At 34.9% G+C, this 27743-nt stretch overlaps 1 protein-coding gene across 3 annotated transcripts in view; it reads left to right on the top strand.

Moving 5' to 3' along the window:
• LRRTM4 (leucine rich repeat transmembrane neuronal 4) overlaps positions 1-27743 on the top strand; it is a 794848-nt gene that overhangs the window by 239068 nt on the left and 528037 nt on the right. The window contains exon 3 of one of the 3 annotated variants that reach the window (XM_055122574.1): positions 25776-26540. The exons of the other annotated variants lie outside the window; for them this stretch is intronic. Within the exon in view, the coding sequence (XP_054978549.1) occupies positions 25776-26018 (243 nt within the window). The 3' untranslated portion in view covers positions 26019-26540. Of the gene's footprint in view, positions 1-25775; positions 26541-27743 lie in introns of those variants that run through there. 3 annotated transcript variants of the gene reach the window in all.

The following is a 27743-nucleotide window of genomic DNA, read 5'->3' as shown; positions in this document are numbered from 1 at the left end:
TACCTGGAAAAAATGAACTCTGACCTCAGTCTAATGCCAGGCACAAAAGTCAGATCAAAGTGGATTAAAAACCTCAATATTAGACATGAATCTATAAGGTACATAGAGGAAAATGTAGGCATAACTCTCCATGACATTGAAGCTAAGAGCATCTTTAAGGATGAAACAGCACTGACCATGCAAGTGGAAGCAAACATAAACAAATGGGACTACATCAAACTAAGAAACTTCTACACTTCAAAAGAAACAGTGACCAAAATACAGATAATCTGTTTTATTTCCCATCAGTAGCCATCTTTCTGCTGTGCTACATTCGATAACGCCTTTTGAGGCTAGATTTCTCCTATGTCTTCAGCACACAATGAAGAGTTTTATCAAATTCAAAGGGTAGCAAAAGCTATACAAATAAACATTAAATAAGGGCTGAATAATAATAGCATGGGGATTAAGGTTCTTTCCATGCCTGCTGTTCATTCTGGTTTCATCCCTAGATCTCTGAGTTCCACCAGCAGTTATACCTGTGCGGGCTCAGGTCAAGCTTTAAAAGGTTATCAAATCTTTACTCTACACTTCAACTAATTAACTTAATATTTTAGTTACAATTAAATTATGTCGTTTTAAAATTATTATCATTGAGGTAGCATGGATTGCAGTACTGTTAAAAGTTTGTGCTTTTGGTGATCAATGTTACTGTAAGACACCCTAAATTAACTCCTTTTTTTCCAAGTTAAAAAAAATATACATCACAATACTCTCAAATAATTTTGTGCTAGCCTTTAGGTAGATTTACAAATATTTATTTTATAATGAAAATCAAACTTTGCAGTCCAAGGCTTAAGTTCATACTAAAAATAAACACCATTACTTATAAGAGAAATGTAAAGGACTCAAACACATGATCATTCATATATATTTTTTGATTCACACCCAGTGGTGTTCAGGGCTTATTCCTGACTGTGTGCTCAGGGGACACTCCTGGTAGGGTTAAAAGGACCATACAGGATGTAGGGAGTCAAAGACAGGTTGGCAGCATGCAAGGTAACTAGCTAAACTGTTATGCCATTGCTCCAGAACCCATGAGTGATCATATGCTTACTTTAAGAATAAGAGTTTATTTTTGATCAAATGAGGAAAAAAGTACAAATAATTTGATAGATTTATATGCATTTTATACCATATATGTAATACTCCTATATAACAAATATTCTACATTTGTGTACCTTGTGCAACAATATTTCACTGTCATCCCTGTCTCATCGATTTGTTCGAGCAGGCACCAGTAACATCTCTCATTGAGAGACTTGTTACTGTTTTTGGCATATCCAATACGCACGGGTAGCTTGCCACGCTCTGCTGTGTGTGCTCGATACTCTTGGTAGCTTGCCAGGCTCTCCAAGAGGGGCGGAGGAATCGAACTCGGGTTGGCCGCGTGAAAGGTGAACGCCCAACTGCTGTGCTATCACTCCAGTGACAGTAAGTCTCTCAATGAGAGACATTACTGGTGCCCACTTGAACAAATCCATGAGCAACGGGATGTATAGCAACAATATATGGTTATGATATATATTATATACAGAGGATAATCTGAACCACTCTACCTTTGTATCACTGTCATCTGGTTGTTCGTGGATTTACTCGAGCGGGCACCGGTAACATCTCTATTATACTCAGCCCTGAGATTTTAGCAGCCTCTCCTTACTCGTCTTTCCCAACGATTGGAGGCTCTTTCAGGGTCAGGGGAATGAGACCTAACATTACTGTTTTTGCCATATAGAATAAGCCACGGGTAGCGTGCCAGGCTCTGCCATGAGGGCGGGATACTCTTGGTAGCTTGCTGGTCTCTCCGAGAAGTATGCATATATCTTTTACTGTATTTGGGATATGAAAACACCATAGGGATCTTGCAAGGCTCTCCTGTGTGAGCAATAGACTCTTGGTGGCTTGTCAGATTCTCCAAGAGGGAGAACAAGGCTATTAGATGTCACTTCCCGGAGCTTGATCTTATAGTCTCTGGATGTTGGCCTTTGGTAGGATTACACGGTGCCGGAGGCAGTTTGTGAGTGTGACTTCCAAGCTACTGGGAAATGAGGGGTTTGGGTGGAGGAGGCCCAGTCCAAATCTGAGCAGGTTTGGAGATCTCAGCCCCAGGTCCCGCACACCTGGGTTCCTCTGCTGGTCCTTTCATGCATGAGGCTCATCCGGACATGTGGAGAGTGGCTTTGAGCATGGCTGTGGCTGGGTTCTGGAGGTCTTCAACTATCAAGGTTCTCCTTGAGGTGGGGAGGGAAAGGCAACCTGACCCCTCCGAGGGGTCCTGGTGAAGACTGCCAGGGTCGGGGGGCAAGAGACTCTGTGCTCTCTTCCGGGAGCTTGGTTTTATAGTCTCTGGATGTTGGCCATTGGTGGGATTACATGGCACTGGGGCAGTTTGTGGGTGTGGCTGCCAAGCTACTGGTTCAAGTCTGAACCACAGATTTTATATATTCTGTGGTTCAGACTTGAACCACATATATACATATATGTATATATATATATTGTATATATATGTATATATATCACTGTCACTGTCACTGTCATCCCATTGCTCATTAATTTGTTCAAGCAGGAACCAGTAGCATCTCTCATTCCGAGCCTTATTGTTACTGTTTTTGGAATACACACATATATATATATATATATATATATATATTTTCCTGAACACAGAACCAGGAGTAAGCCCTGAACACAGCTGGCTGTGGCTTCTAAGCCCCTCAAAAAATTAAAGAAATCAAACATTAGTTAATCATTAAAGTAGGATGCAAAGTATCATATATTAGTTGTAGTTCTCTGATTTTTCTGCAGCAGCTGCTAGGTTCTTAAATCAAGAGAAAGTTTTGCTGCCAGATCAGACAATAGTTCTGTGACAGATGTTCCCTGTTTGATTGAAGGAGCACAGATGAAAATAACAGTCTCTCCATGCTTTTGAAGCCACGGTTGGAAAATGAGCAGTTGTCCCTCTTCCAGACATCTGCAATCAAACTCATGGGGCATTGAAGTAATGTGTAGCCTGCCCTGAACTAGAAGGAAGCTCACATATTCCTTGATGCTGTTAAGCGCCACGCTACTGAGACAGAACAGACCATTTTCCTCTTCTGAAAATTCCGCTGTTAGGACCAAGGACTGTACAACCAAAGATAAAAAGAGCCTCAATGCCTTTGCTTATTTTCTATTTTAAAATATCTTTTTTACCCCTCAGCATCCAAGGAATGTATTTTCTATATGGATAAACTTAAAGATATATAATAATGACAAATTAGAAGCAATTACTCATTCTATTTAGTACAGTTAGCAATTGCTAATATTATAGTGTTCAGCTTTCATATATAGTTATAGGTACAAAACTTATCTGCTTAGCATACGTAACTTCTAAACTTCATTTAAAATTAGTATGACCTTGCAAAATATTTCCATATACCTCTTTTAAAAAAAGCTAGGAGTGACAAATATTTTTCTGTGACGGACAAGATGAAAAGTATTTTGCAGTTTCACAGTTAAATGTTTCTGTCATAAACTATTCAACTGCCATTGAAGTAGAAAGCATGAAGAGGCACTAGTTAAAGAAATGTGATTGTTTTCCAATGACACTTAGTTTATCTAGCTTCTAAACATGTTAAATTAACCCATGGGTCATAATTGTTCTCTTGAATACATCCTTATTTTAACGTGGCAGAAGATTTTATGTAAGGATGTAGCTTATTTTAGCCTTATGCTTTCATAACATATTATATGTTCTCCCAGCATTTTGTTACCATAAAACTACTCTGAGAAAAAAATGCCACTGTTTACAGTCCTCTCAGTGCAGTGTCTGGGATAACTTGGGGTTACCTTTGTTATTAGTTGATACTGCTGTCAGCCTGACTGATCTACTATGTTTAGTCATGTATTTAGTATCAATCAGACAGATTCATTTTAAGGAGTCTTTGATTAGAATGGTGGTTTCATTGCTTTATTAGGACCAAACTATGTTTGTCATTACAGCTGACTACAAACTTTGTAGCTTTTGGATAATACCTTTAGAACTTTCAAAGATTAGTTAATTTCTCGTGTTTTCTCATTTCTTAAGTCCTAAAGAGAAGGAAAGGAAGGAAGTTCAATCGTTTTTTCTTCTTCCTTTCCTTGAAGATCTATCCCATTTGATTTTTCAGGATATCTTGCTATTGTAATGTCATCTAAAAGAGCAATAATTTTATTTCTACTGAAGATTTTTACTATCTGTCCTAAAAGTGGTGAAAGGAATCTTCGTAGTGCAAACTGATGCATATCCTCTTTTCTAGCTTTTTCTTTCTGGATTTATTTTTTAATTTTTTATTAGTGAATCACTGTCAGGTACAGTTACATACTTACAAACTTTCCTGTTTGCATTTCTTTGTTTCTTTTGTTTATTTTTTTTTGCTTTTTGGGTCACACCCAGCGATGCTCAGGGATTACTCCTGACTCTGCACTCAGGAATGACTCCTGGCAGTGCTCCGGGGACCATATGAGATGCTGGTAAACCCAATGAATTTTTTTTTTATCCAATAGGAATTTTTTTAGTTCTGTTTCCCTTCCACGTATGCATTTGACTGTTTCTTTCTACAGTATGTGTTACATAGTCTAAATTCAAAATTATATTCTATTGTGTATTTGAGTTTACAATTATAATTTCTTTGAATCAAAGTGTATGTATTCTACAGGGTAATAGGTTATGGTCCCAAATCCCTAAATATAAGAAATTCATAGACTGATATTAGGTAGCTTAACCTAAAAGAATATAGTTTGTTTTATAAAATTTTGTTATTGTACATTGCTGTGGTGACATGTGTCAGAAAGTGGGGATAATGTCGGAAAAATGAAAGTATAATAACATGTGGTTCCTCTTGTGTAATGTGGATTAAGATATTGTCTCAATATTATAGAAAAATAAATTTTTACACATAATTTTAAAATACCACGAAGTAAATTCATGCATATGGGACTGATAAGATGTTTGAAAACATTAAATTATTTAAGTTGAAAGGGAGTAATAATTTGGTATTCTTTGATTTTAAATATAAAAAGATGAGGCATTAACTTATTATTCATAATTTTAAAAATAATCAATGTTTTACCCAAGACACTATCCTACCCATCAAACCGATATCATACCCTAGTGCTGAAATATTACATAAAATAAAACATAATGATGAAATAAAGTACTTGTGTCTTATGATTTTCATTTAGTCTTTGTTAGTTTTAGCTTTTATATGTGAATTTGTGATTAATTTTACTAAAAATAAGTGAAATATTTGTATAATGAAATATTTAATGTTGATTATTGACTTTTAACCATTTCCATATATTGAAGACATTAAATTCCAATCTTCATATTTTATATAATAAAATTGGTATAAGCATATTTCTATGTATATGTAGATGTACATATGTGTACTATTTAGAAAATTAACATACATCATTGATCATATGTCATATACAGGAAAGAATCTAACACAAAATCATTAATACATTTTATCTTGAAACCTGGGGGAGTGGATCAGATTAATAAGAGTGCTATAGCTAAGAAATTTTAAAAGTTACATTTTTTTCAAGAGAAAAGTTGTTTCCTAACTATATACATAATATTCTTAAAAATGTTAGTATCCAAGGAGCCAGAGTGACAGAACAGCAGGTTGGGCATTTGCCTTTTATACAACCTTCCCAGGTTCAATTCCTGTCATCTCAAATGCCCCCAAACACTGCCAGGAGTAACTCTTATGTGCTGAACTGGGTGGAAGTAACCCCTGAACATCAACAAATGTGACATATAACAAAAATAAAAATGAGTATCCAAAGTAGTTTGCAGAAATATATAAAAGCAAAACATTGCTATTACTTTTGATAAGAATATGAAATGGCAATACAGGATTTTAAAAAATTAAAATATTTTATTTTAATATAGTGAATCACAGATTATTACTTGGATTACTAACTTCCATTTAAAACTTTATAAACTAACTGAGGGAAATTAAAATTCCTTTATTTAAATACTGGATAACATGTATTAATATCTTCTCAAATCTGTTTTTGCTTTATATCCCCAAATGTTGAATGCATAAAAAAATTCACTTGATGATTTCAAAATAATCTTTAGTGATTCAACAATGATAATGTTGAATCAAAAACATAGTACAGTGGTTAGGATTCTTGTCTTTGCATGTAGCAAACCCAAGTTTGATCCTTGGTCTCTTAAGAATCTTCAAGAGTGGTCCCTGAGTATAGACAATGAGTAAGACCTGGGCACTGCCATATGTGATCCAAAAGACAAAAGAAAAGAAAAGAAAAGAAAAGGAAGTTAATACAATGATGATATTATGAACACATTTTAGGCTTTTAGGATGCATACTTATTTATTATAAGAGCATAAATTAGATAAGTATGGTTTTACTTTTGTAACATAAAGCTGCACAATTTTCAGATGCATTCTCTGCTTCCTGATTTGAATTTTTTTTTTTTTTTGGCATTTTGGGTCACACCCAGCAATGCACAGGGGTTACTCTTGGCTTTGCACTCAGGAATTACTCCTGGAGGTACTCAGGGGACCATATGGAATGCTGGGAATCGAAATCGGGTCATCTGCGTGCAAGGCAAACACCCTACCCACTGTGCTATCACTTCAGCCCCCTGCTTTCTGATTTGAATATAATTCACAATGTATACTTTCTTTCTGACTTTCCTTAAATTTCATTATAAAACATGATTTTACTTAAAACAAAGCTACACAATTTTAAGCAAATCATATATATGTGTATATATATGTATATAGTTGTTGTTGCTTAAATTTAAGGTATTGTGAAAAGTCAACTTGCCAACTTTTAGTACCACAATGAAACTATGCTTTTTAAAAGCTGGAAGTAACACAAGGATGTACAAAAGTATATTTATCTTATTACCTTTTTTATGGCAGGGGGCAACACCTACGTGAGTTTAAGGCTTACTCCTGTTTCTGGGCTCAGAGAGAACTACTCATAATGTAGAATAGAATGTGCTAGAAATTTGTACTATCTCTTTAACCCCCAAAATTAAATTTTAAATGTACATTGACTTTTAGTACTAAGCAGGTTGAATATTAAGCTGAAATATCTAATGCCCCAAATAATTAATTCATCATAATATATATTTATATATTTATGTAATTTTATAGATAAGATTTTTTGAAAAGCATTGATCACATAAATTTTAATAATTGAAGAAAATTTAAAGTGAAATTTATAACACGGTAATTTGTTTTGTGTTCCATTGTCTCAGTAATTTCCTGTATTGAAACTTTGCCTATAATATAAGTGAAGTGAGAAAAACTGTTATAAAACTGTTGTTTTAACTGCTTAAAAAAATGTAATCATTCCAGCTTTTGAGAATTTAAATCCAAGTACATTACATCTAAGTTCATGATATTAGAAGTCCTGAAGCACTTTAAAGACTCATTTGTGGAAAATAAAGTAACAGAATGGGAGAATAACACCCAAGAATAGTAGCACTGTAGTACTGTCTTCCCATTGTTCATTGATTTGTTTGAGCGGGCACCAGTAATGTCTCCATTGTGAGACTTGTTGTTACTGTTTTTAGCATATCAAATACGCCACAGGTAGCTTGCCGGACTCTGCCATGTGGGCGGGATACTCTTGGTAGCTTGCCAGGCTTTCCGAGAGGGACTGAAGAATCAAACCCGGGTAGGCAGTCTGCAAGGCAAACGCTCTATCCTCTGTGTTATCACTCCAGTCCTATGTAGAAATATATTTTTCTCTAAGATTGGTTGCCTTCTACTTTAAACCCCATCCAGTGTGGTGCACTACTCTTGGAGTATGAGTGGTGTGAAGTATGAGATGTCTCGCAGACATACTCATGAGTGAGTCCCATCCAAGTGTGTGGAGAGTGGCCATGAGCATGATGGCTGTTGAGTTCTGGAGGTTTTCAACTGTCAGGGCTGGGTCTTTTGGGGTATGGTTGGGCCTCATCAAACCCTCTCTGTGGTGCCTCAAGCCACAAATGAAACAGCTGGCTCAAGGTCCAGTGGCTTAGACATAGCAAGTCAGTTTTTGCTCTTTTCCTGAGAGAGAAGGACAATGAGTCTCTGGATCATGGCCCGATGAGATTATTTGGTACCAATCAGAGGTGGCTTGTGGGCATGACTGCCAAGTTCCTAGAAACAGGGAGACAAGGGGGAACTTCACCCATTCCCAGTTCCATTGAACCTGGAGTTTTCAGTCACAGGTTCAGCATACCTAGTTTTTTGTGGATTCACTCCTGGGTGAGGCTTGGCCCAAGCTTGTGGATTGCAGCCATGACAAGACTTCTTAATATGATGATTTATTCCACTATAAATAAATAACTGGGTAATTTTGACATTATATACATAGTGTTTGATATAGTACATAGGGACCTTAAAACATACTGCTTTCACAAAGTTAAGTATACCTAATATTTCAGATCAAAAGGACTTGGTTTTCTTCAAGGTTCCAGTATGCAATAACAAGCAGTTATGTTGGAACATGAGGTATGGTCTTAAGAATGTTAACTGCCACCTTTGCATGGATACATTTTATTTTCAACTCAAGCTAACTTGCATTTAATTACAATATGATTTTTTTATAGAGGGAAATCTCCATTATATAAAATTCAATTAGCACTACAGGATGAAATGAAGAGCATAAAGCATTCAAATAAAATTTTGGAGCAGGCTAGCACTGAAGACATGCTAGTTAACAAACAACCAGGGAATTCTGGAGACTTACTATATAGCTGTCTATTTCCAAGAAAGGTGGGACCTGTTTTGACTAAGGGTTCCCAGTGGTTCTTGCTGAAAAATATCCCAAGACCTCTGGTGAGGCATTGGTTGAGAGACTGTAACATTGATGATGGAACTGAAGTTAAAAAACTATATGCCTGAAAATATATTATTGACAGGTTTTATATAAATAAGTTACCTGATTATATGAGATTATTATTTCTTAGCTCAAAAATTGTTAATATTATATCTATATCAGAATGTACCTTGCATATGGTCCAATTCAACACTCAAATTTATGCCATTTTTTGGACATATATTACAGGAATATATAGCACTGTAATACTGTCATTCCATTGTTCATCGATTTGCTTGAGCAGGCACCAGTAACATCTCCATTGTGAGATTTGTTGTTACTGTTTTTAGCATAGCAAATATGCCACAGAATATATGTCAATGTTAATTCAGATGGGGGTTCTTTTATGCAGATAACTTTTTTCAGTTCTGCTTATCAGTGTATTTGCCCACAAGTTGTTGTTTTAGTTGATAAGTCACACTTTCTCTTAATCCTATCTTTAAGTAAATTGATTGAGTCTGTTACACTGTTGCCTCCAACTTTTCTTTAGCTAGAATCATTAAAATGTCAATATATATAATTTTGATCTGTCATGTCCAATACACTATCATTGCATATAACATATCCTGCAAAAGATAATTTGCAACTCAGATAACCACTTATATTGATGCTTAATGGAGATAATATCATTTCCACAAAAGAGTAAATGAGTTAATCTAGGGTAAGTACTGAGCACATTTTCTTTGAGCACTAAATAGTTTCTCATATATGACCACTACTGAGTTAACAAAATTGATAAACTTGAGATGCTTTTGTTTTTGCTATTTTTAGATGTTTATTTTTTTTATTAGAACAAGTGCTTTATTGAGCATTACAATAACAGAGAGAAGCAAGAGCTACCCTCCCTCTTCTTATTGACTTCACAGTAAATCTCAAGTATTTTTCAGGCATAGGATTTGACTGATTTTTCACCCATTCATTCTGAATTGTTTCATGGGTGAAGTCATTTCTTTAAAACTGCCTTTAAAATGACTATCCACTTGATATTAAAATCTAGATTTCTTCCTTCTGAATTTAGGCATTCACTTCTTTTCGTGAGAGCTTCTTTCCCTCATTCAGTACATTTCTGTTGAGTTTTTACTACCAAGGTCAGCACTGTGATTAAAGAAAAAAATTAAGATAGAGAGGTCTGGCATCAGGAAACTGACCTGCTTGTGATCATATATGAGGCAACAGTTGTACTTCATTAGACCCAGGTCTCATCATAAACACACTAATTCTAACTCATCACTTTTCCTCCCTTTCTATGAAAAGGAGTTTATAAGAGGCTTTGTCTGTTGAAAATATAAATTACAACCATACTCTCTGCTACAATTTGCTGGCTTCCGTCAAATCTACTTTCAAATACATACCAATCAAGCACCAAAAATCACACTTTATTCCAAAGAAAAAGAAATAGGAAGGTTTTAGGCAGGTGATCACAACTTTCAGCTTTGTGGCTTAGAAAGATTTTTTCAAAAGGATGAAGTAGATAAACAGCAAGGCAATAATCATGCAAAATAAACTCCTAGGGCCTGAGCAATGATAGGACCTTGCATATTTACCTTACATTTATACCCAGAAGTTTTAGCTTACTCTTCTGTGATGTTTTACATTCTGACTTGCCTGACATTGCCATGTACATAGATTGTCTTTCCCAGAAATTTTTCATTCTATTAGGACAGGCTGCATACACATTAATGCTATATTCACACAACATGTCTTGTCTCTTTTCTGGTGTGTGTGTGTGGGGGGGGGTGCCTTAAGGCCACTGCAGGAAATACACAGAGATAATTACTGGAAAGCTTATTAAATGTGTTGAGGCACATTATTCCTCAGCTTATTGCAACATACCCCTTTCTGCAACTCAAAAAATTCCTTGGAATATTATAAATGAAAGCAAAATTAATATTTACTGAAAAGAATATTATCAAAATATTCACTAAAAAGATATTTTTTCCCTTTAAAGGTCGGACTTTATTGAATACTATTATGCATTTCTTGTATTTTTTACAACATTCTCAAAAGGCAAATACTGACATGAGACCTAGATTTCTTTCCACTCTATCCCAGCTGTCTTAGAAGAAATATTGATTTACATTCTCAGTGTTCTTGAGAGCCATTTACAAAGAAGTCAACCTCTGAATTATCAGCTTTATAAAAATAAATATTTATTTAATGCTAACTAATCTAAGTTTCAAAATAAAGAAGATTTTATTTACCATGCTTTCAAATTAAAAGAGAAATAGAAATGATATTCTGGATGCTACATTGAATCAAGAGAGAATAGTATTATGACAATTGCCATTTTTTGTATTAGATTTATGTTTTATTACTTTGAATTTGAGACTCATTTTTTATTATTTTTGAAGGAAATTGCACTGCCCTGATGTGAGTCTGTGGGAATGACTATAGGAGTTATGCCTATATTCATATCTATTCGTCTATTACACCTTTGATGCATGGAAAATGAGGCCATTTCTGCTTAGCTCTGTTTTTTACCTAGATGACTTAGAAACTGAGAAGCTACATCTAAAATAGTTTTTAAATGACTTCACCTCTTCTCATTTCTCGTGAATCTTCCATAGCTTTCATTTTTTGAGGTGTTGCTAAGCAATACCGTAACTTTCCCTTATTTTAGTGATTTCATAGTTTCTCCGTCTTACAGATAAATTTTGAGAACAGGACACTGACACAATATACCCTTTCTACTCTGTTTTTAAATCTCACTATGGCCCAAGAATAACCACGTTTCATATAAAGAAAATAAGTGCTATTCATTTTTAGTTCTATTAGCAAAAATTCTGCTCAACAATTGAAATATAAGGAGGAATATAATTACATGAGGGGATTGCTGGCTGACTTCTGCATTCCTCCTGTGTCTCATGGGGTAGAATATAAGTGACTGTAATTATAGTTCAAATCTCTGGGGAATAATAATGTGCTAGTTTTGTAAGAGCTTTCTTATTTTTTTTAAAAAAAGTTTTGTTGATAAAAGTGATGATTCTGATCATTTGTACAACATTACATTTTATTAGCAGTAATTAATATATGTCTAGTGACATGGTGATGTTAATAAAACTTCCTTTTAATTTTAAACTTCCTTTTAAACTTCATTTAATTATATAAAAAACAAAATATTAGCATTAAATGGCATATTATCTGGTACACTTCTTAAGTGTTGATTTATGGTTATGTAAATTTACTTTTCCATTTAGTTTAGTAAGATTTTTATTTTATTTGAAGCTTCTTTTCAATTTAGTAAATATTGCCAATTTACCTATACAAGCATATAAAGCACAAGATGCACAAATGCTAGTTCATATGCTAAGATACATAGGATAATTTATAAACACGAACACATGGATTTGCACATTACACAGAAGTATCTAAAAGGCCATGTGCACAGGCCTTAAGTATTTTAATAAAAAAGTTAAAAATAATCAATGACTTCCACGTATGCATTAGTCTAGAGTGGCATGAGCTAATATTTCTTCAAGAGTTCCTTGATGCTAGGCAATGTATTAAAAGTTATATAGGGTTGCTATAAACCTTCACTAAAACTATATGGGATATTTTTGAATAAACTGGATGGAATAAATGGATAAATTATTATTGTGAGATTAGTTCAAAATGACTCATCTAATATTTGATAAAACTTTGAAAGGAGGCTGCGAGATAGTAGAGGGGTTTGGGTACACACATCAAACCCCCACTGACCTCAGCACCACATGTACCCCACTGCCCCCCCTTACCAGCATCACAAGGGGCACTCTTGGAGAGACATGGTCACTTCAGGGTGGTTCTGGTCTTCTCTGGGCCAAGTTGTCCCTTTTCTTTAGATCCTATCATTCACCTTCGTGCCTGTTGGAAGATCACTGGTAGTACTACCAAGCCCTGCAGGTCCCACTTGGAAGCCCACCTCTGATGCTCCAAGGAATGCTTAAACTTTGAATGGAATCAAATCTATTTTTATTTTTCACCCAACTAGTAGCCATCAATGATTAAGACAAGTCAGCAAACTTTGCTAGCAGCTCTGATGAAAGAAAATGACTTGTGAATAGTTATTTCTGCAAATGAGTTATTAAAAAAAAAGCCCAAGTTCCTAGAAGTTCTCATTTTCATATACTCTATTAGGCGGCACTGGCTTCAAACAGACTTACAAAATCTTCATTATCACACATCATGTCCTCACACTTTGGTGACAATGTGTTGTTATCTTTCCATATATCCATCAATGTGTTTTCTCTGAGAGAGTACTGATTTTTTTCTATCACTTATAATGAGTAAACACCTCTGGATTTCTTACATACTGCTTATTTTCAGTGTGTTTAGATTACAACAGATAATGCTATCTCTTACCCTGAGTATTCTACTACAATCTGAAAAAGAAGCCATTTCCCAGTTCTCTGAGAGATAATGGTGAATTTACAAATATATTTAATTCAAGGATAATCTGATTATTTTAAAATTAATTATTTTGCAATGAATACTGAGGTAATAAAGAAAGTGAAGATAAACTCAATTATTGTAATATATATGTCATTAGACATTTAAAATAAGAATCAAGATAAGCAGAAAGATTATTTCTCTTCTGACAAAAAGAAACTGTATTGTTACAAATAAGCATGTACAAAAGCCTATAAAATTATTTGTTATTCCTATATTTATGGTCTTAATTTATACATCATAAAGATTAAAAATCTTATATCATAAAGGTCATTTTAATATTCATGTGAACATTCTGTATGACGTATTATATAAACATTTTAGTTAGCATCTTCTATGTATCCTAGAAACCTGGATACGTTATTATCATAGAACTTAATCAACAACAAATGTTTATCACAATAAGGTTAAAACTTCAATTTGCAATAAGGTAAGATAATAACTTCAGGTGCTAAAGAAGCCATTTTACACAGAAAAATGGATATAAAAATAGAATTATTTTGATTCAAATTATTTTTTCTCTGTAATGAGAGCAGCAGGACGTTTCCTGATGAAAGCAAGGTTAATTAGTCAATTGTAAATTTAATGAGATTTAATTGTGAAGAGGAGAGGCCAATTGCATTCTAAGATCATGATTTTGGTTTAATAACTATCAGTGGCATCAACTCTGACTTTGCATAAATATCACTTCTCAGATTTTCTGAAAATATGTGTCCTTGATTTTATCAATGGAAATCTTGATCCAGTAACTCTGCAGTGAGATCTAGAAGTTCATATTTAAATTATTTATTTTATGACAATTAAGGTTTGCCTATGACTATAATATAAGATTTCTTTTAGGATTGCTATCACTCTTGGTTTGTCTTTATTTGATGTATCTACACAGAAAACTAGATAATAATGTTCCCAATAAGGACTTTTGTCTTGTTCTTGGAATATTAGAAGACAAAAATATATTTCTCTTTTCCTTTTTGTTTTTAGTTCCTTGCATGTATTTTTATTAATCATGCTATGTTTTTAAGGGTTCTGTGTATATTATAATGTATGAAGCACATTTTCTGCTTTGGGAAATGATTGATCTTAAGCGATGATAGGTCATTTCTTTTCAGATGGGTAAAATATTTGACTATGTGCTCTTGTCCCATTGCTAAAATAACATTGTATTCATATGGTATTGCCAGTTTGAATAGTTTTAACAATAGAAAGTTAAAGCACTCAGAGCAGGAGGCACACTAAAGTAGAATATACCTCATTATATTATTATTAATTAGCTTTAACACTGTATTATCTAGACTCTATCTTATAGAATAAAAATCTAGTTCTATGGAATATAGTATCTAGATGCTTCTGAAAAGAAGGTGACCCTAAGTGAAAATAGGCCAAAGAGGGGGTAGGGAGCAATAGTACAGCAGGCATGACATTTGTCTTGAAAGCATCTAACCCAGGTTCAATCCCAGCATGCAGCTTCCTGAGCATTGCCAGGAGTGATCCCTGAGGGCAGAGCCAGGAGTAACTCTGAACACTGCTCAGTGTGGCCCCAATTCTTTTTGTTTAGTTTTGTTTGTCTTTTTTAGGTTTGGGGGTTCACACTCTAGGATGCTGCTAAGAAGTTACTCCTGAGTCTATTCAGGAATAATCCTTGGCTGTGCTCAGGGGACCATATGGGATAGGGCACTGAGGATAGAACCCTGGTTGGCAAGGTTAGCTCCCTATCCTCTACACTATTATTCCAGCTCCCTCACCAATTTTTTAAGGGTGACAAAAAAATAAACATTTATGCATCCTATACAATATCAGAAAAATTCTATGAATATTTTCTCATAGTAGCAAAGGGTCACAGAGAAAAAGAATCACTTACTTTAAATGTGTAAATAGGACAGGGTGATCATATCTTTAATTCAGTAGCTTATTAAATTTATAATGAATTATATTAATATAAGTATGTATGTATAAACATCTCAGAGTTTCTTAAATGGAACACGTTGGTTAAATATAGAAGATAATCATATACACGGACTGTTTATTTTGATTTTTCCAATTTTAAAATATAGACATGATAAAATATAAATCCTGTGTGTATTACCCGCTTTGACTGAGCTCAATTCTTTTCTCGTGTCATTTCAACTTCCCTATTGCCGTAGTTGCTGCTAAGAAAATGCATTTTTCTAAAAGATTTATAAATAATGATTGCAATGTTTTTAGCTCTTTGTAGTGAAATACAATATCCAATGCCTCTGAGAAGAATATAAATCCAAGCGCTAGGGAACCATTTAGGTCACACTTGAGTCTTGTTACAAGTAGGGCAAGAAAAGTGTCTCACTGGTATCCATTAATGTGCACTCTCCTGCCCACTCGAAAGATAAATTCTATGTAGTTATGTTCTGAAGACATATATAAGACTGTCTTTATGCCTTATATATGCTTTTGTTACTCCAGCACATTGTCAAACAAAATAAATGTTGAATTTATTAGCCCTTCTTTTTTTCTAGTATAGTCATAGTTCTATAAAGCCTGAAATAAAGTATTTAGTTTATCTGACTATGTTATCCTCGATGCATGCATTTTAACATCTCTGAAAAGGAGGTGAAACCTAAGATTTATTCGACTGAAAAGTCAATAATGCCTTTGCTTTTTAGATTGATTTAATTACCACCCTTGATATAAGTTGAACATAAATATTCAAGTGCCATTTTCTTAATTTTTCTCTAAAAATTAATCACTTCTAGTTGAACAATTTCTATTCTGCATATAATGAATGTTATAGGAGGTACAAGCCTTAATAAAATTAAGAAACTGAAAACAAAAAATAATCAAATAAGCTATAAATCCTGTCATACAGATATTGGGAGACATTTTTAATGTTTTATCTATACACATGTACAAATTCCAAGAGCAAAATATAATTCAATGAGGTGAGAGCATTTAAGAGATCCTGGGACTGGAGGCCTGAGAGATAGGACAAGGGTTAAGGTGCAAACCCGGTGTGCAAATGACTCTGGTTCTTTCCGGTGCTGTTAATCAACTGGCCTCTCGAACTTCATCAATTGCAGCCCTGGAGGACCTACAGTCATCACCACGCAGCCAGAGTAATCCCTAGGATGTGAGGCTAACTAAGTACGCATCCAGCACACATCCAGCACGTATTTGTGGACAGTCACTTACTTGATCATAACAAGTACTGCTTGAGAGATCCACCACACCATAGTGTAAAAAAAACAAACCAGAAAAGCAAAGAAAAATATTAATTCCAAGACTGTAGGAAAGATAGGAAGGAAAGAATGTTAGAATTAGAGATAAGGCCATGTTGTTAAGGAAAGATATTGCTGCTAATCCTTGAGCTAGTATTTTTAAAACAATATGATATCATTGGGGTTGAATGTAAGGATACAGGAAAAGAGTCAATTGCATGTTAGTGTATCTTAAAGAAACAGCACATGATTCATGTAAAAGTTTTCAGTTAACAATTACTGATTGTTAACTGACATGTAGGGTGCTCTTGTTATGGGACTTCTATCTACTCAGGACTGGAGAGATAGCACAGCAGGGTGGGTGTTTTCCTTGTGCGACCGACCCGTGTTCGATTCCTCCATCCCTCTCAGAGAGCCTGGCACGCTACTGAGAGTATCTCACCTTCACAGCAGAGCCTGGCAAGCTGCCAGTGGCATATTCGATATGCCAAAAACAGTAACAAGTCTCACAATGGAGACATTACTGGTGCCCGCTCGAGCAAATCGATGAACAACGGGACAACGACGACAGTGCTATCTACTCAAGTAAATAAAATGAGTCACACAGTTTAAGATTCCCCTTCCAGTCTTTATATGTTTTCTAAACTTACTCAGGTTTTATACAAAACTATTTGCATGCACAATATTGAAAAATTAAGCAATTAACGTCTAGTTACTAGAAAAAAAAGAACCAGGAGCCTTCTTAATATTAAAAGCAAAATAATTCCTCCTTGATGCTTTCCATAACCTTTTCCTGAGGGATTAAGAAGTAAATTAACTGGGTGTGAGTGATCAAGAGAAAAGATGAAGGAACACAATTTAAAGAAATCTGAAAAATGAAAAAGGGATTATATAGTATATGGATTTTCATATTTAAAATGACTCAACTCAGTTTTTAAATATTGAGGTGTTTCTACTTCAAGCTCAAATGAAATGACAAAAATCTCTTCATGTGTTCATTGAATATTGAATTCAACCAGTATGTCTTTTTTGAAGTCCTAAATAGGCCCATCTTAGTAAAAACCTCAAAGTCAAAATTTTTGTTTTAAATGCAGATTCTCATGCCAACAACAGTCCCTAAACACAAACACACCGTCATGAAACAGCACATGTTATTGACAGGAGATAAGATCATAGAATTCTTTGTCAGTTATGTGATAAAGTTAATATAAATGTTAATCAGGCTTATGACAGCAACTCAAGGGATTATGGTAATTACGAAGCATATAATACAAGCATGGATGTTTGAATTCAAGTGTAAATTTGTAGTCAATAAAGAGTACAATGATTTGTACCATTTTCATGCAGGTGAGAAATGTCAGGAATATAGTGCTATCACCTTTCAAATTTTCCCTATGCAAATAAGAATACACCTATTTTCTATAAAATAAAGATACCTTTTTCTGGCAAGAAAAATTAAGAACATAATTAAGAAAGGTAATAAAAATATGCATGATGTAGTTAGTGCTCTTGTGAATTTTCTTCATGTCTCAGTGACCCTAGATCAGCTCCATTTTGTGCATATAGAATTGTTCTTAAATGAGGGAGCAGGGCTATACATGTCAATTATTAACTGTTTTATTGCAAGTCTTTAACACTATGTTTTAAGAAATTCTTTTTCAGAAAACTATTGATTTTCAAGAAAATTAAATGGCAATTTTCCACTACTTTGTTTAATTGCTGAACGGTAAACTAATAGATCAATTATCTTCCAAATTATGTATCCCCAATGATCAAAGATAATAACAAAAAGTGATATTGCCTTGTTAAAATGAGCTTGAGTCAGCTACAGTCTTCATTTTTCTAAATTCTTAATAGATTTATTGATTTATTTTATTATTCATTTATAGTGGCTTGAATGGGGGCAACCCACTAAATATGGTTGGTCCACCAGAACATGATTCCAGTGGCAAGTCAATGTGTTTTGGATCTAGTAGTGCTGGGGGTCATCATGGTCACACCATGTGGTACTGCAAACAGGAGAGAGGTAGCATCTGGTACTGGGTTTTGAGCTTGGGGTCCATGCATACAGAACATGTTTCCTGGGCACTGAGCCATATCCTTGACTCCCAGCATCTTATAATTTCATATCTTCAGTGTAAAATTATAAAAGGAGGCAGTTTTTATTTCTTTGCGTTTCCACCAGCTTCTATAATTTATATTTCAAGAGAATTGTGCTGGACTGTGAGATATTGGATACAGTACCCTAGAAAATAATGGAATCTTAAAAACTGTATATAAATCCAGAGAGATAGTCTAGGGGTTAAGGCATATGCCTTGCATGCAACTAAGCCAGGTTCGATCTGTGGAACTTGATGGTCACCTGAGTCACCTGATCCTGTCTGCTACATGCCCGATGTCTGCATTGCTGCCATATGTAATCCTGTAAGTTCCCAGCCACTACCTAGTGGTCTGAATAATTCTTGTTGCTTCAGGAATGGGTAGCATCAAGTGCTCCCATCTTGCATTGAACTGTCATCTTGGTTGGACAAGAGCCCCCAGGAAGGGTCCAGAGACCTCCTGAGCACTGTTCTGCAGCCATCCCCCATCCCCAACCAGCATCGTTTATTAATATATTTTTTTGTGCAATATCTACTGATGCTCAGGCTTACTCCTGACTCTGTGCTCAGGAATCATTCTTGGCAGGATTTAGGGGGCTATTGGTCATGCCATGGGAATAGAACTGAGTCTGCCATGTGCAAGGCAAGAGTCTTACCCAGTGAATTATTGTTCTGGCATCATTATCTGTACTATTTTTATTAGTTTGTAAACGTGATATTTTGTATTATTTTGCTACTTTTATTTTTCATCATTTCCTTCTAAACGCCCACTATTTATATATTTTCTGGGAACCACTGGAGCCATTTTTGTCAATGTGTCTAACACACTCAGTCTTATTAATATAAATTATTTTTAACTTTTATGAAAACAAGTTTCCTTTCATACATATTTTTCTGTTGAGGATCTGCAAATGGTATTGGAATTCTTCTTATTTTTAAGTATTACTGAACCATCTTTGCATAGCTTTAGTTTTTGTAATAAAATGACATTTCTTAGTGTCAGTCATAATTCAAAATGTTGATCCACTAGATTAATTTTTTACTATCAGAAAGCCTAAGTGAACCAAAGCCTATGTGGGGATATTAGATACAAATACTAAGATGAAAGCTCCCCCTGAAAGTTATATTGTAGACAAATAGACAATAATTCTTCTAAGAAAATTAATTTTTAAGACACATTTTATATTGACTGGTTTTTATAAAGTAGTATATTTAAACCACAGTTGTTTTATTTTTGAAGTACAAATTTAATAATATTGCTTCACTGATCAATATTCTTGTCAATAAGATAAATAGCAAATAATTGCATTGGGTATAAAAGATCCTCTATGGTCCTACTCTGACTATATTTTCAGTCATTCATTTTTTGATGGTCTATTGTCTATTCCTTTAATTGCCTATATTTCTTACAAAATGTATTGTTTTCCCTCATGTGAATAAATGCATTTTGTCTCCTTTCTGCTTTACTTCTAATTCATAACTGTCATGGGTTTTTGCTGTTTTTGTTTTGCTTTTTTTTTTTTAATCAAAGAGAAGGCAGAGATGAATAAAAGGCAACACGGGTGATGGCAGAGGAGAATTTGTAGTATTTTGGTGGTGGTGAACATACTTTGTTCATCAAAGACATGAAAATCGACCCTGATAATACAGTGGATAGTGCACTTGCCTCGCGTGCAGCAGATGTAGGTTCAATCCCCAGCCGTGCATCAGTTTCCCCAAGCCCTCTAGGAGAGGTCCCTGTATACAGAGTCTGAACAAAGTTGATCATTGCTATGGCCCCAAAACAACAAAAAATAGATATTATTGTAACCTTGTTATTGAAGCTAAATTTTTTAAAGATAGGGAAGGTCACAAACAGTCCATTAGATTGGGTTATCATGCACAGAGCAAATCTGAGTTAGGGTTGATCCCCATAACCAAATATGGTAGAACCTTGCCTTTAATGAAGCTTGTTAGTGTGTCCCCATAACCAATAGAATTATAGTAAAAGCAAAAGTAGTAAAAAAAAAATTAAAAGTAAAGCACAGAAGATTCTGAACCTTGAAATGTAATGAAAACAAAAAGAAACTACAACTACCTTCTTAAATGTCTATAACAGATTTCTTTTATCCTGCATAACTACACAACCTTACCTGTACTGGGACATCACACATATAAAGCCAGCACTCATTTTTCTAATGGTCTGTTGAAATCATCCTTTGAGCTTGCAACTTTGAACTCACTTTCATTAATTTTTCTCCTATGTACTTTCCTCACTTGTGTAAGATGAAATGTCCAAGATTGTATTAGGAAAAAACCAAGACTACTTTTTGAATAAGTTTTCCTTCAGGAAGATGCTAAGCTTCAATTTGTGTCATCTCCTCTTAAAATATGGTAAATTTGAGATGTTTCTTTGTTGATAAACCTTGCCAGTAAATGAATATTTTATGAAATATGGTTGGGGCTAAATCAGGGACTCCTCCAGATGCAAATTTCTCTTCTAGCTTTCACTATCTGTCTTACATACCACTCTGAGTATTTTTTTTCAGTAAGACCTTAATTTTCCCTATAGCACATTTTCTTAATTTTTTTCTTGGTAATGACTTATAGTGAAGGAAATATTGTCAATTGAAAGAAAAATATTTACATTTTATAATGTAAAACAGAAAGTTGTTTTTTTCCACAATAGTTCATTACATTTAATATTCAAACACCAATGCCACCATCCTGCACCTTCCCACTACCATAAGAGCAGTGTGTGAAGATTGTTGTATTTTCATCCTGCAGCCATTTAATCCTTTATATAAGGGATCGCAAGCATGTATGTTAAAACCAAACAAATGTGTGCTACTTTTGTTACTTCAGAGTATAAGAAGTTGCATGGACACAAATGTGGCTATATGCTATAGGATGTTCTGTGTCACTCCTTCCTGGAGCTTTATTTCAGAGTCTCTGGATCTTGGCTGTTGATAAGATTACATGGCACTGGGGCAGTTTGTGGTTATGACTGCCAAGCTACTGGGAAACTAGGAAGCTGAGGTAGGAGGCCCAGTCCTGCTTCTAATGAGCTTGGAGATCTCAGTCACAGGTGCCACATACCAGGGTTTTTCTGCAGATTCCCTTATAGATGAGGCTTGTTTGAGCACATGTAGAGTGGCCTTGAGCATGGCTGTGGTTGGAGTCTGGAGTTTTTTGCCTGCCGGGGTTCTGCTGGGGCAGGGAAAAAAACTCGACCTGATCCCTCCAAGTTGCTCTGGTGAAAACAGTCTGATGCGGGGTCAGGTAAAGCAGAAAGTTTTAAATGAAAAATGTTAGTTATTATTTAATATGACTTTAAGAAGTTATGCTAACCTTATGATATTGTTACCATTTTAATAATGCTCAAATGATAATAAAGAAAACAATGGCTAGTACTTTAACTTATAATTAATGTATGTTTAAAAAATCAATAGCAAGAATGGCTTAGCATAATTGCTTCCTTAGTGTACTTTGATTCCCTGTGTTTTAAATATTTATAAGCAAATTTACATTTTATGTAATAATTTATTAAATATGAAAAATCATTTTAATTTCTTTAAAAATAAAGATTTGGTGTTTCTGCCTTAGGCATACAATCATACTGCACTATACCCATCTCCAAAATGACAATACACTTTGACACTTTTTCTAGATTCATCCTTGTCCATTCTTACTGCTTTTTAAAGAAAATCTGGGAGAAATGGTTGGAGCAGTATTATAGAGGTTTAGGTTGTTTGCCTTTAAAGGCTGACTTGCATACAATCCCAGGCATACCATATGGTCCCCCAAGTCCTGTCAGAAGTGATCCCTGAGCACTGATCCAGGAGTAAGCTTTGAGCACCGCTGGGTGTACTCTTCCTCACCCCAAACCACAAAACTCACTGTTCGGCTTTTTGCACTCTGGAGAAGCCCATGTTCTTTCTTGAACACTTATTCTTTCTCTCTGCTCTTACATCCTTCTTAGTAAATTTTGTTCAGGAAAAACTATTTGACTTCATTTAAAAAAAATAGAGAAAGAGAATCTGTGCTAGGATTTTCACTGATAGACTTCTGTTTGTTCCCAATGCAAGAAAATAAAAGGTCAGGAAAAAGTATGATTATTACTAGAATAAGGCTTTCATTCCAGTTTTGCAGTTATCAGAGGTTGACATCATTTGACCTTTAGTTAAATACTTCAATCCTCTAGGAATAAAGACTACACTAACATTCCATCATACTGTTCTCATCTTTATCATCTAAGTGTAATTTTTTAGCTACTTAAGATTCACCTCTCACTGTTGGATACTTTAATACTTCTGTAATTGTAAAGAAGACTTTAATGAGTACATTAAGGTTTGCTTACTTTATGAGTGAATTCCTGTTTAGTAGCAGATAAGCCAACTTTAAGAACTGTTGAGATTATCAATATTCAATTTTCTTTGATTGCTTCATCTTCTTATTTCTTTAAAATATATCTCTTCTTTACTATTGTTAAATCATGCAAGCAAGTACCATGTTAGAGTGAAATGGTAAATAAATGCAAAAAAACTTAGAAACATTAATCCCATTCCTAATTCCATCATTAAATTCTAGAAAGATTTTAAATAAAGGAAAAATAATGTAATCATTTGCATCAGAGATCACTCGATGTGTAATACTGAAATTGTTCAATAATTATTCAAGAATACATCTAATACCTGTTATGCATTTTATCACAGTTTGGGGGAATGAGGTAAGCAGTTATTTCTATACAGTGCTCACAAGTTGCATTTCTAGATCCCCCATTTTCCAGTAGCTAGGAAGTCACACCCAGAAACTGCCCCTAGCACAGGGTAATCCCATCAACAGCAACATCCAGTGACTGACCATAAAACCAAGCTCCCGGAAGACATCTTATAGCCTAGTTCTCCCTCTTGGAGAACCTGACAAGCTACTGAGAGTCTATTGCCTGCTCGGGAGAGCCTGGCAAGCTCCCTGTGACATATTCATATCCCGAATACAGTAATAGATATATACGTACCTCTCGGAGAGCCCGGCAAGCTACCAAGAGTATCCCGTCTGCAAGGCAGAGCCTGGCAAGCTACCCATAGTGTATTCAATATGCCAAAAACAGTAACGATAGGTCTCATTCTCCTTACCCTGAAAAAGCCTCCAATCCTTGGGAAAGACTTGTAAGGAGAGGCCGCTAAAATCTCAGGGCTGAGTGTAATAGAGACATTACTGGTACCCACTTGAGTAAATCAAGGAACAATGGGATGACAGTGATACAGTGATTAGGGTAAACGAGGCAAAAGGTCATTTCTACATCTGGCTCACAAGGCCCCTCGGGAATTCTTGGCCAACCATTCCAGCAGTCATTGACCAGATTGCACCTAGAGGTCTGCAGGACCATATGCGTAAATGTGGGGGGTGATCATATGGTCCTCTGAACATTGCCATGAGTAAATTGAGTGCAGAGTCAGGAGTAGCCCGTGAACATCACTGAGTGTAGCTTAAAAGCAAAACAAAGAAAGAAACATTTATCTATTAATTTGTAGATAAAAAGTGAACTTACTCATTAGACAAAGAAAAGATCACATAAATATAATATCAGAATCCAACTCAAAAGTCTAAAGGTTTTATTTTGACATGCAGGAATAATTCAGAGTCAAGGTTCTCCACCAAAAAGATAATGCAGATTACAGTTGTTTAATATGTCACATGCATGTTATTTGAAATTATTTTATAAAACATGACAAGTCAGAAAACTGACAGAGTCTAAGTGTTTAAACTTCATCTTCTGAATACTTTTTATGCTTGGCTGCTTTTTGTGACATTCCATGTTTTCCCGAACACATTTACTTAGGACCTCTATCTCATCCATTTGCATGCATTGTTCATTCTTTAAAGATTGATCATTTCCTTTACAATGAAAGTTGAGCTGCATAGGGCATTGATCCATAAAATTTCCTTTAATGCTCTCTATTCTACATGTTGCCATGTTTATTGGTTTAAAAATAGATATTGCAGGGACTGGACATATAGTACAAGGGGGTATGACATTTGCCTTTTAAGACAACAACCTGTGTTCAATCCCTCGCATTCCACACTATCTCCTGAGCATTGCCAGGAATGATCTCTGAGCACAGAGCCAGGAATAGTGCCCTGAGCAATGCAGTTTTGGCCCAGAATACAAAAAAATGTGTAAACATTTCAGTTGTGGTAGCTATACTTCCTTACCTACGGATTTGGATACAGCAGGTGCAAAAAAGCACACATCACCCAAAATTGTGAGAAATGCAGAGATCAATTAAATAATCTAACATGTAAAATGGTACAGGCAATTATTTAAACAATTAACAACAGAAATAACAACAAATGAATGAGAAATACCTTTTGTCCAAAAGAATTGAAAGTAGAAAAATGAATAGATATTTGCAGTCTCCTATTACATGAGCCTTTAATTATCTAAGAGGTGAAAATACTTAAAAGTGGATCAATGGATGAATTGGAAAGGCAAAATATGATATCTGTATACAAGGTAATGTTCCATTATCACTTGTATCATTTGTCATCCCATTGCTCATCGATTTTCTTGAGCAGGCGCCAGTAATGTCTCCATCCATCCCTGTCGCATGCTAGTGTAGCTCATAGTGTCTGCTCACTCCAGGAATGCAAAGAGCCTCAATCATTCCTTCAGGGTCTTGATGAAGAAGTTTGACCATCTCGTAGGTGGGTGGCCACGCATTGTTTTTGACGTCCTGTGGAATCCAGTCCGTAACAGCTCTAGTCCAGGGTTGTTTCTGAATCACATTACATGACTGGCCCATCTGATTTTTGATGCCTTGACAAATGAGGCAGCATCCCTGATTCTTGATCTTGATCGTCAACAGAGGTCAGAGCTCAGGATTCCTTCTCTCACTTAAGTGAATCGTGAAATTCCAAGCACAGCTCTTTCAATTCCTCTGTGGGAGACCCGAATAGTGTTCTTACCCTGTTTTCAAAGGTTGGCAACTACACCACCTATGCTTCGCTAATGACATCGTTCTCATAACACCAAACATTAGCCAAGCGGCACAAATGCTGGCTGACTTCGACCTTGAGTATGGAAAGGTCGGACTACAGCTGAATCTCACAAAAACAATGTTCATGAGAAACGGACTAGTTCCTGACGTTCCATTTGCTCTCAACAGAACAAACCTCTCCAGATGCAGCAGTTATGTGTACCTGGGTCAAGAACTCAACATGAGGAACGACCTACACTTGAGCTGATCAGGAGGAAGAGAGCAGCGTGGAACACCTTCAAGAGCGTTGAAGAAATTGTTAAGAGGAGGAAGAACCTCTGGCTCCGGGCACATTTTTTTGACTCCACCATTCTTTCTGCAATGTTCCATTATAATAAAATATATATTAAAAATCTCTACTATTTACAATAAAAATAATTGATATTCATAACATTATGGCCTAAGAAAGAGAAAAATATTGCATAATTTGATCTGCCAAAAACAGTAACACCAAGTCTCACAATGGAGATGTTACTGGTGCCTGCTTGAGCAAATCGATGAGTAATGATATGACAGTGACAGTTAATCTTACTTATATGTAAAGCATTATAAAAAGTTAAATTAAAGTTTTATATGATAAGTATTTTCTAGGGGTCTAGTGTGCAACTTTATGAGTATATAACAGCACTGCAATATATATTTGAAAGTTGCAAAGAGACTAAATTTTGAATTTCCTCCTGTAATAATAATAAGCATAAATGGTAATTATGCAGATTAAAGAATGATTTATTTAATTGTGACAATAATAATTTCATAACATATGTATGAAATAAACCTTAATTCATGGTACGTGTCAACCATAATTTAAGAAAACAAAAGAGATAAATCTTTTGGGAGTAGATACCTGCTGCATTTCCCAGAATCTCTTCTGTTGTGCTCTACAATAGTTCTTGGCAGTGTTTGGGGACTTTGTGTGTTGCTGGGATCAAACCACACAGTATTATACCTCTGAACCTGTCAAAATAAACATGAAATAAAAGAAAATGTTGGGCTGAGCAATTGTATCATGGATAGACCCTTTCATGGGTCCTACGTGAGTTTGATCCCTGCCATCCAATATGGTCCCACAAAATAACACCTGGAATAACCCCTAGAGAATAGAATCAGGAATAAACCTCTAGCATCACCAGATGTGGCCCTAAAATAAACAAACAAAAAAGTAAAATGTTTTGTTTATATACATAAAATAGAATTTTTATAAAGATAAATAGAAATTTTCCATTGTAGGCTATAACATGGATAGACCTTGAGGAAATTATGCTAAGTGAAGTAAGACAGTCACAGATGATTCCATTTATTTGAAATATCTGTGGAGTCATACTCAAAGAAACAGAAATATTTGAGAAAAATTAAAGAGAAGGGAATTTGCTGTTTGTTGCATATAAGACTACAAGATGAAAAATTTTAATATTCAATATTTTTACAAGAACAAGAACAATTATATATTTTTTTTCTTACTTTATTTTCGTTTTTTTCTTTTCTTAAGAACAATTATATATTTGAGAAATAAAAAAAACATTAAATTGTATTTCAGAATTTGGTTCTCTTGATTCAAAGCTTGGAATTTTGGAACAGTAAAGAAGAAACTTTTAAAAGAAACCATTGACCCCAGATACGAAAGTTGGCAATTGCTATCATTCTTACTTAGAATAAATTAGTGAAAAATAATTTAATCTTTAAAATACAGGAAATGTAAACTCTGAATATGCATTTCTGATCTTTAGAAATCATTGAGTATGAAATTCTGGAACCCTGACGAGGTGTGCAATGATTATAGCATTTTACAACGTTTAATATGACAAGGAGTTTCTGGAGTGAAACCACAAAAATGAATGGAACATTGGACAAACATTAAGTAAAGGAGATTGACATTGATTTCAGATGAAAATCTGGAGGTATTTAAAAAGGAAATTGTTAGTAAGTAACTGAAAGAAGGAACACACACCACTCAGCTTCAATATGGATTCATGCAAACTGAAGCACGTCAGACAAATTCAATTTCTTCTTTTAATAGGGTCAGTAGCTTAATATATGAGAAAGTACTAAAGACATTACAGATGAGGTTTGGCTTTTAGCCAAGCATTTGTCAAATCTTCT

This window comes from Sorex araneus, chromosome X (genome assembly GCF_027595985.1).
Source record: "Sorex araneus isolate mSorAra2 chromosome X, mSorAra2.pri, whole genome shotgun sequence".
NCBI lineage: Eukaryota > Metazoa > Chordata > Mammalia > Eulipotyphla > Soricidae > Sorex > Sorex araneus.
This window is presented reverse-complemented; position numbering and strand designations above follow the sequence as displayed.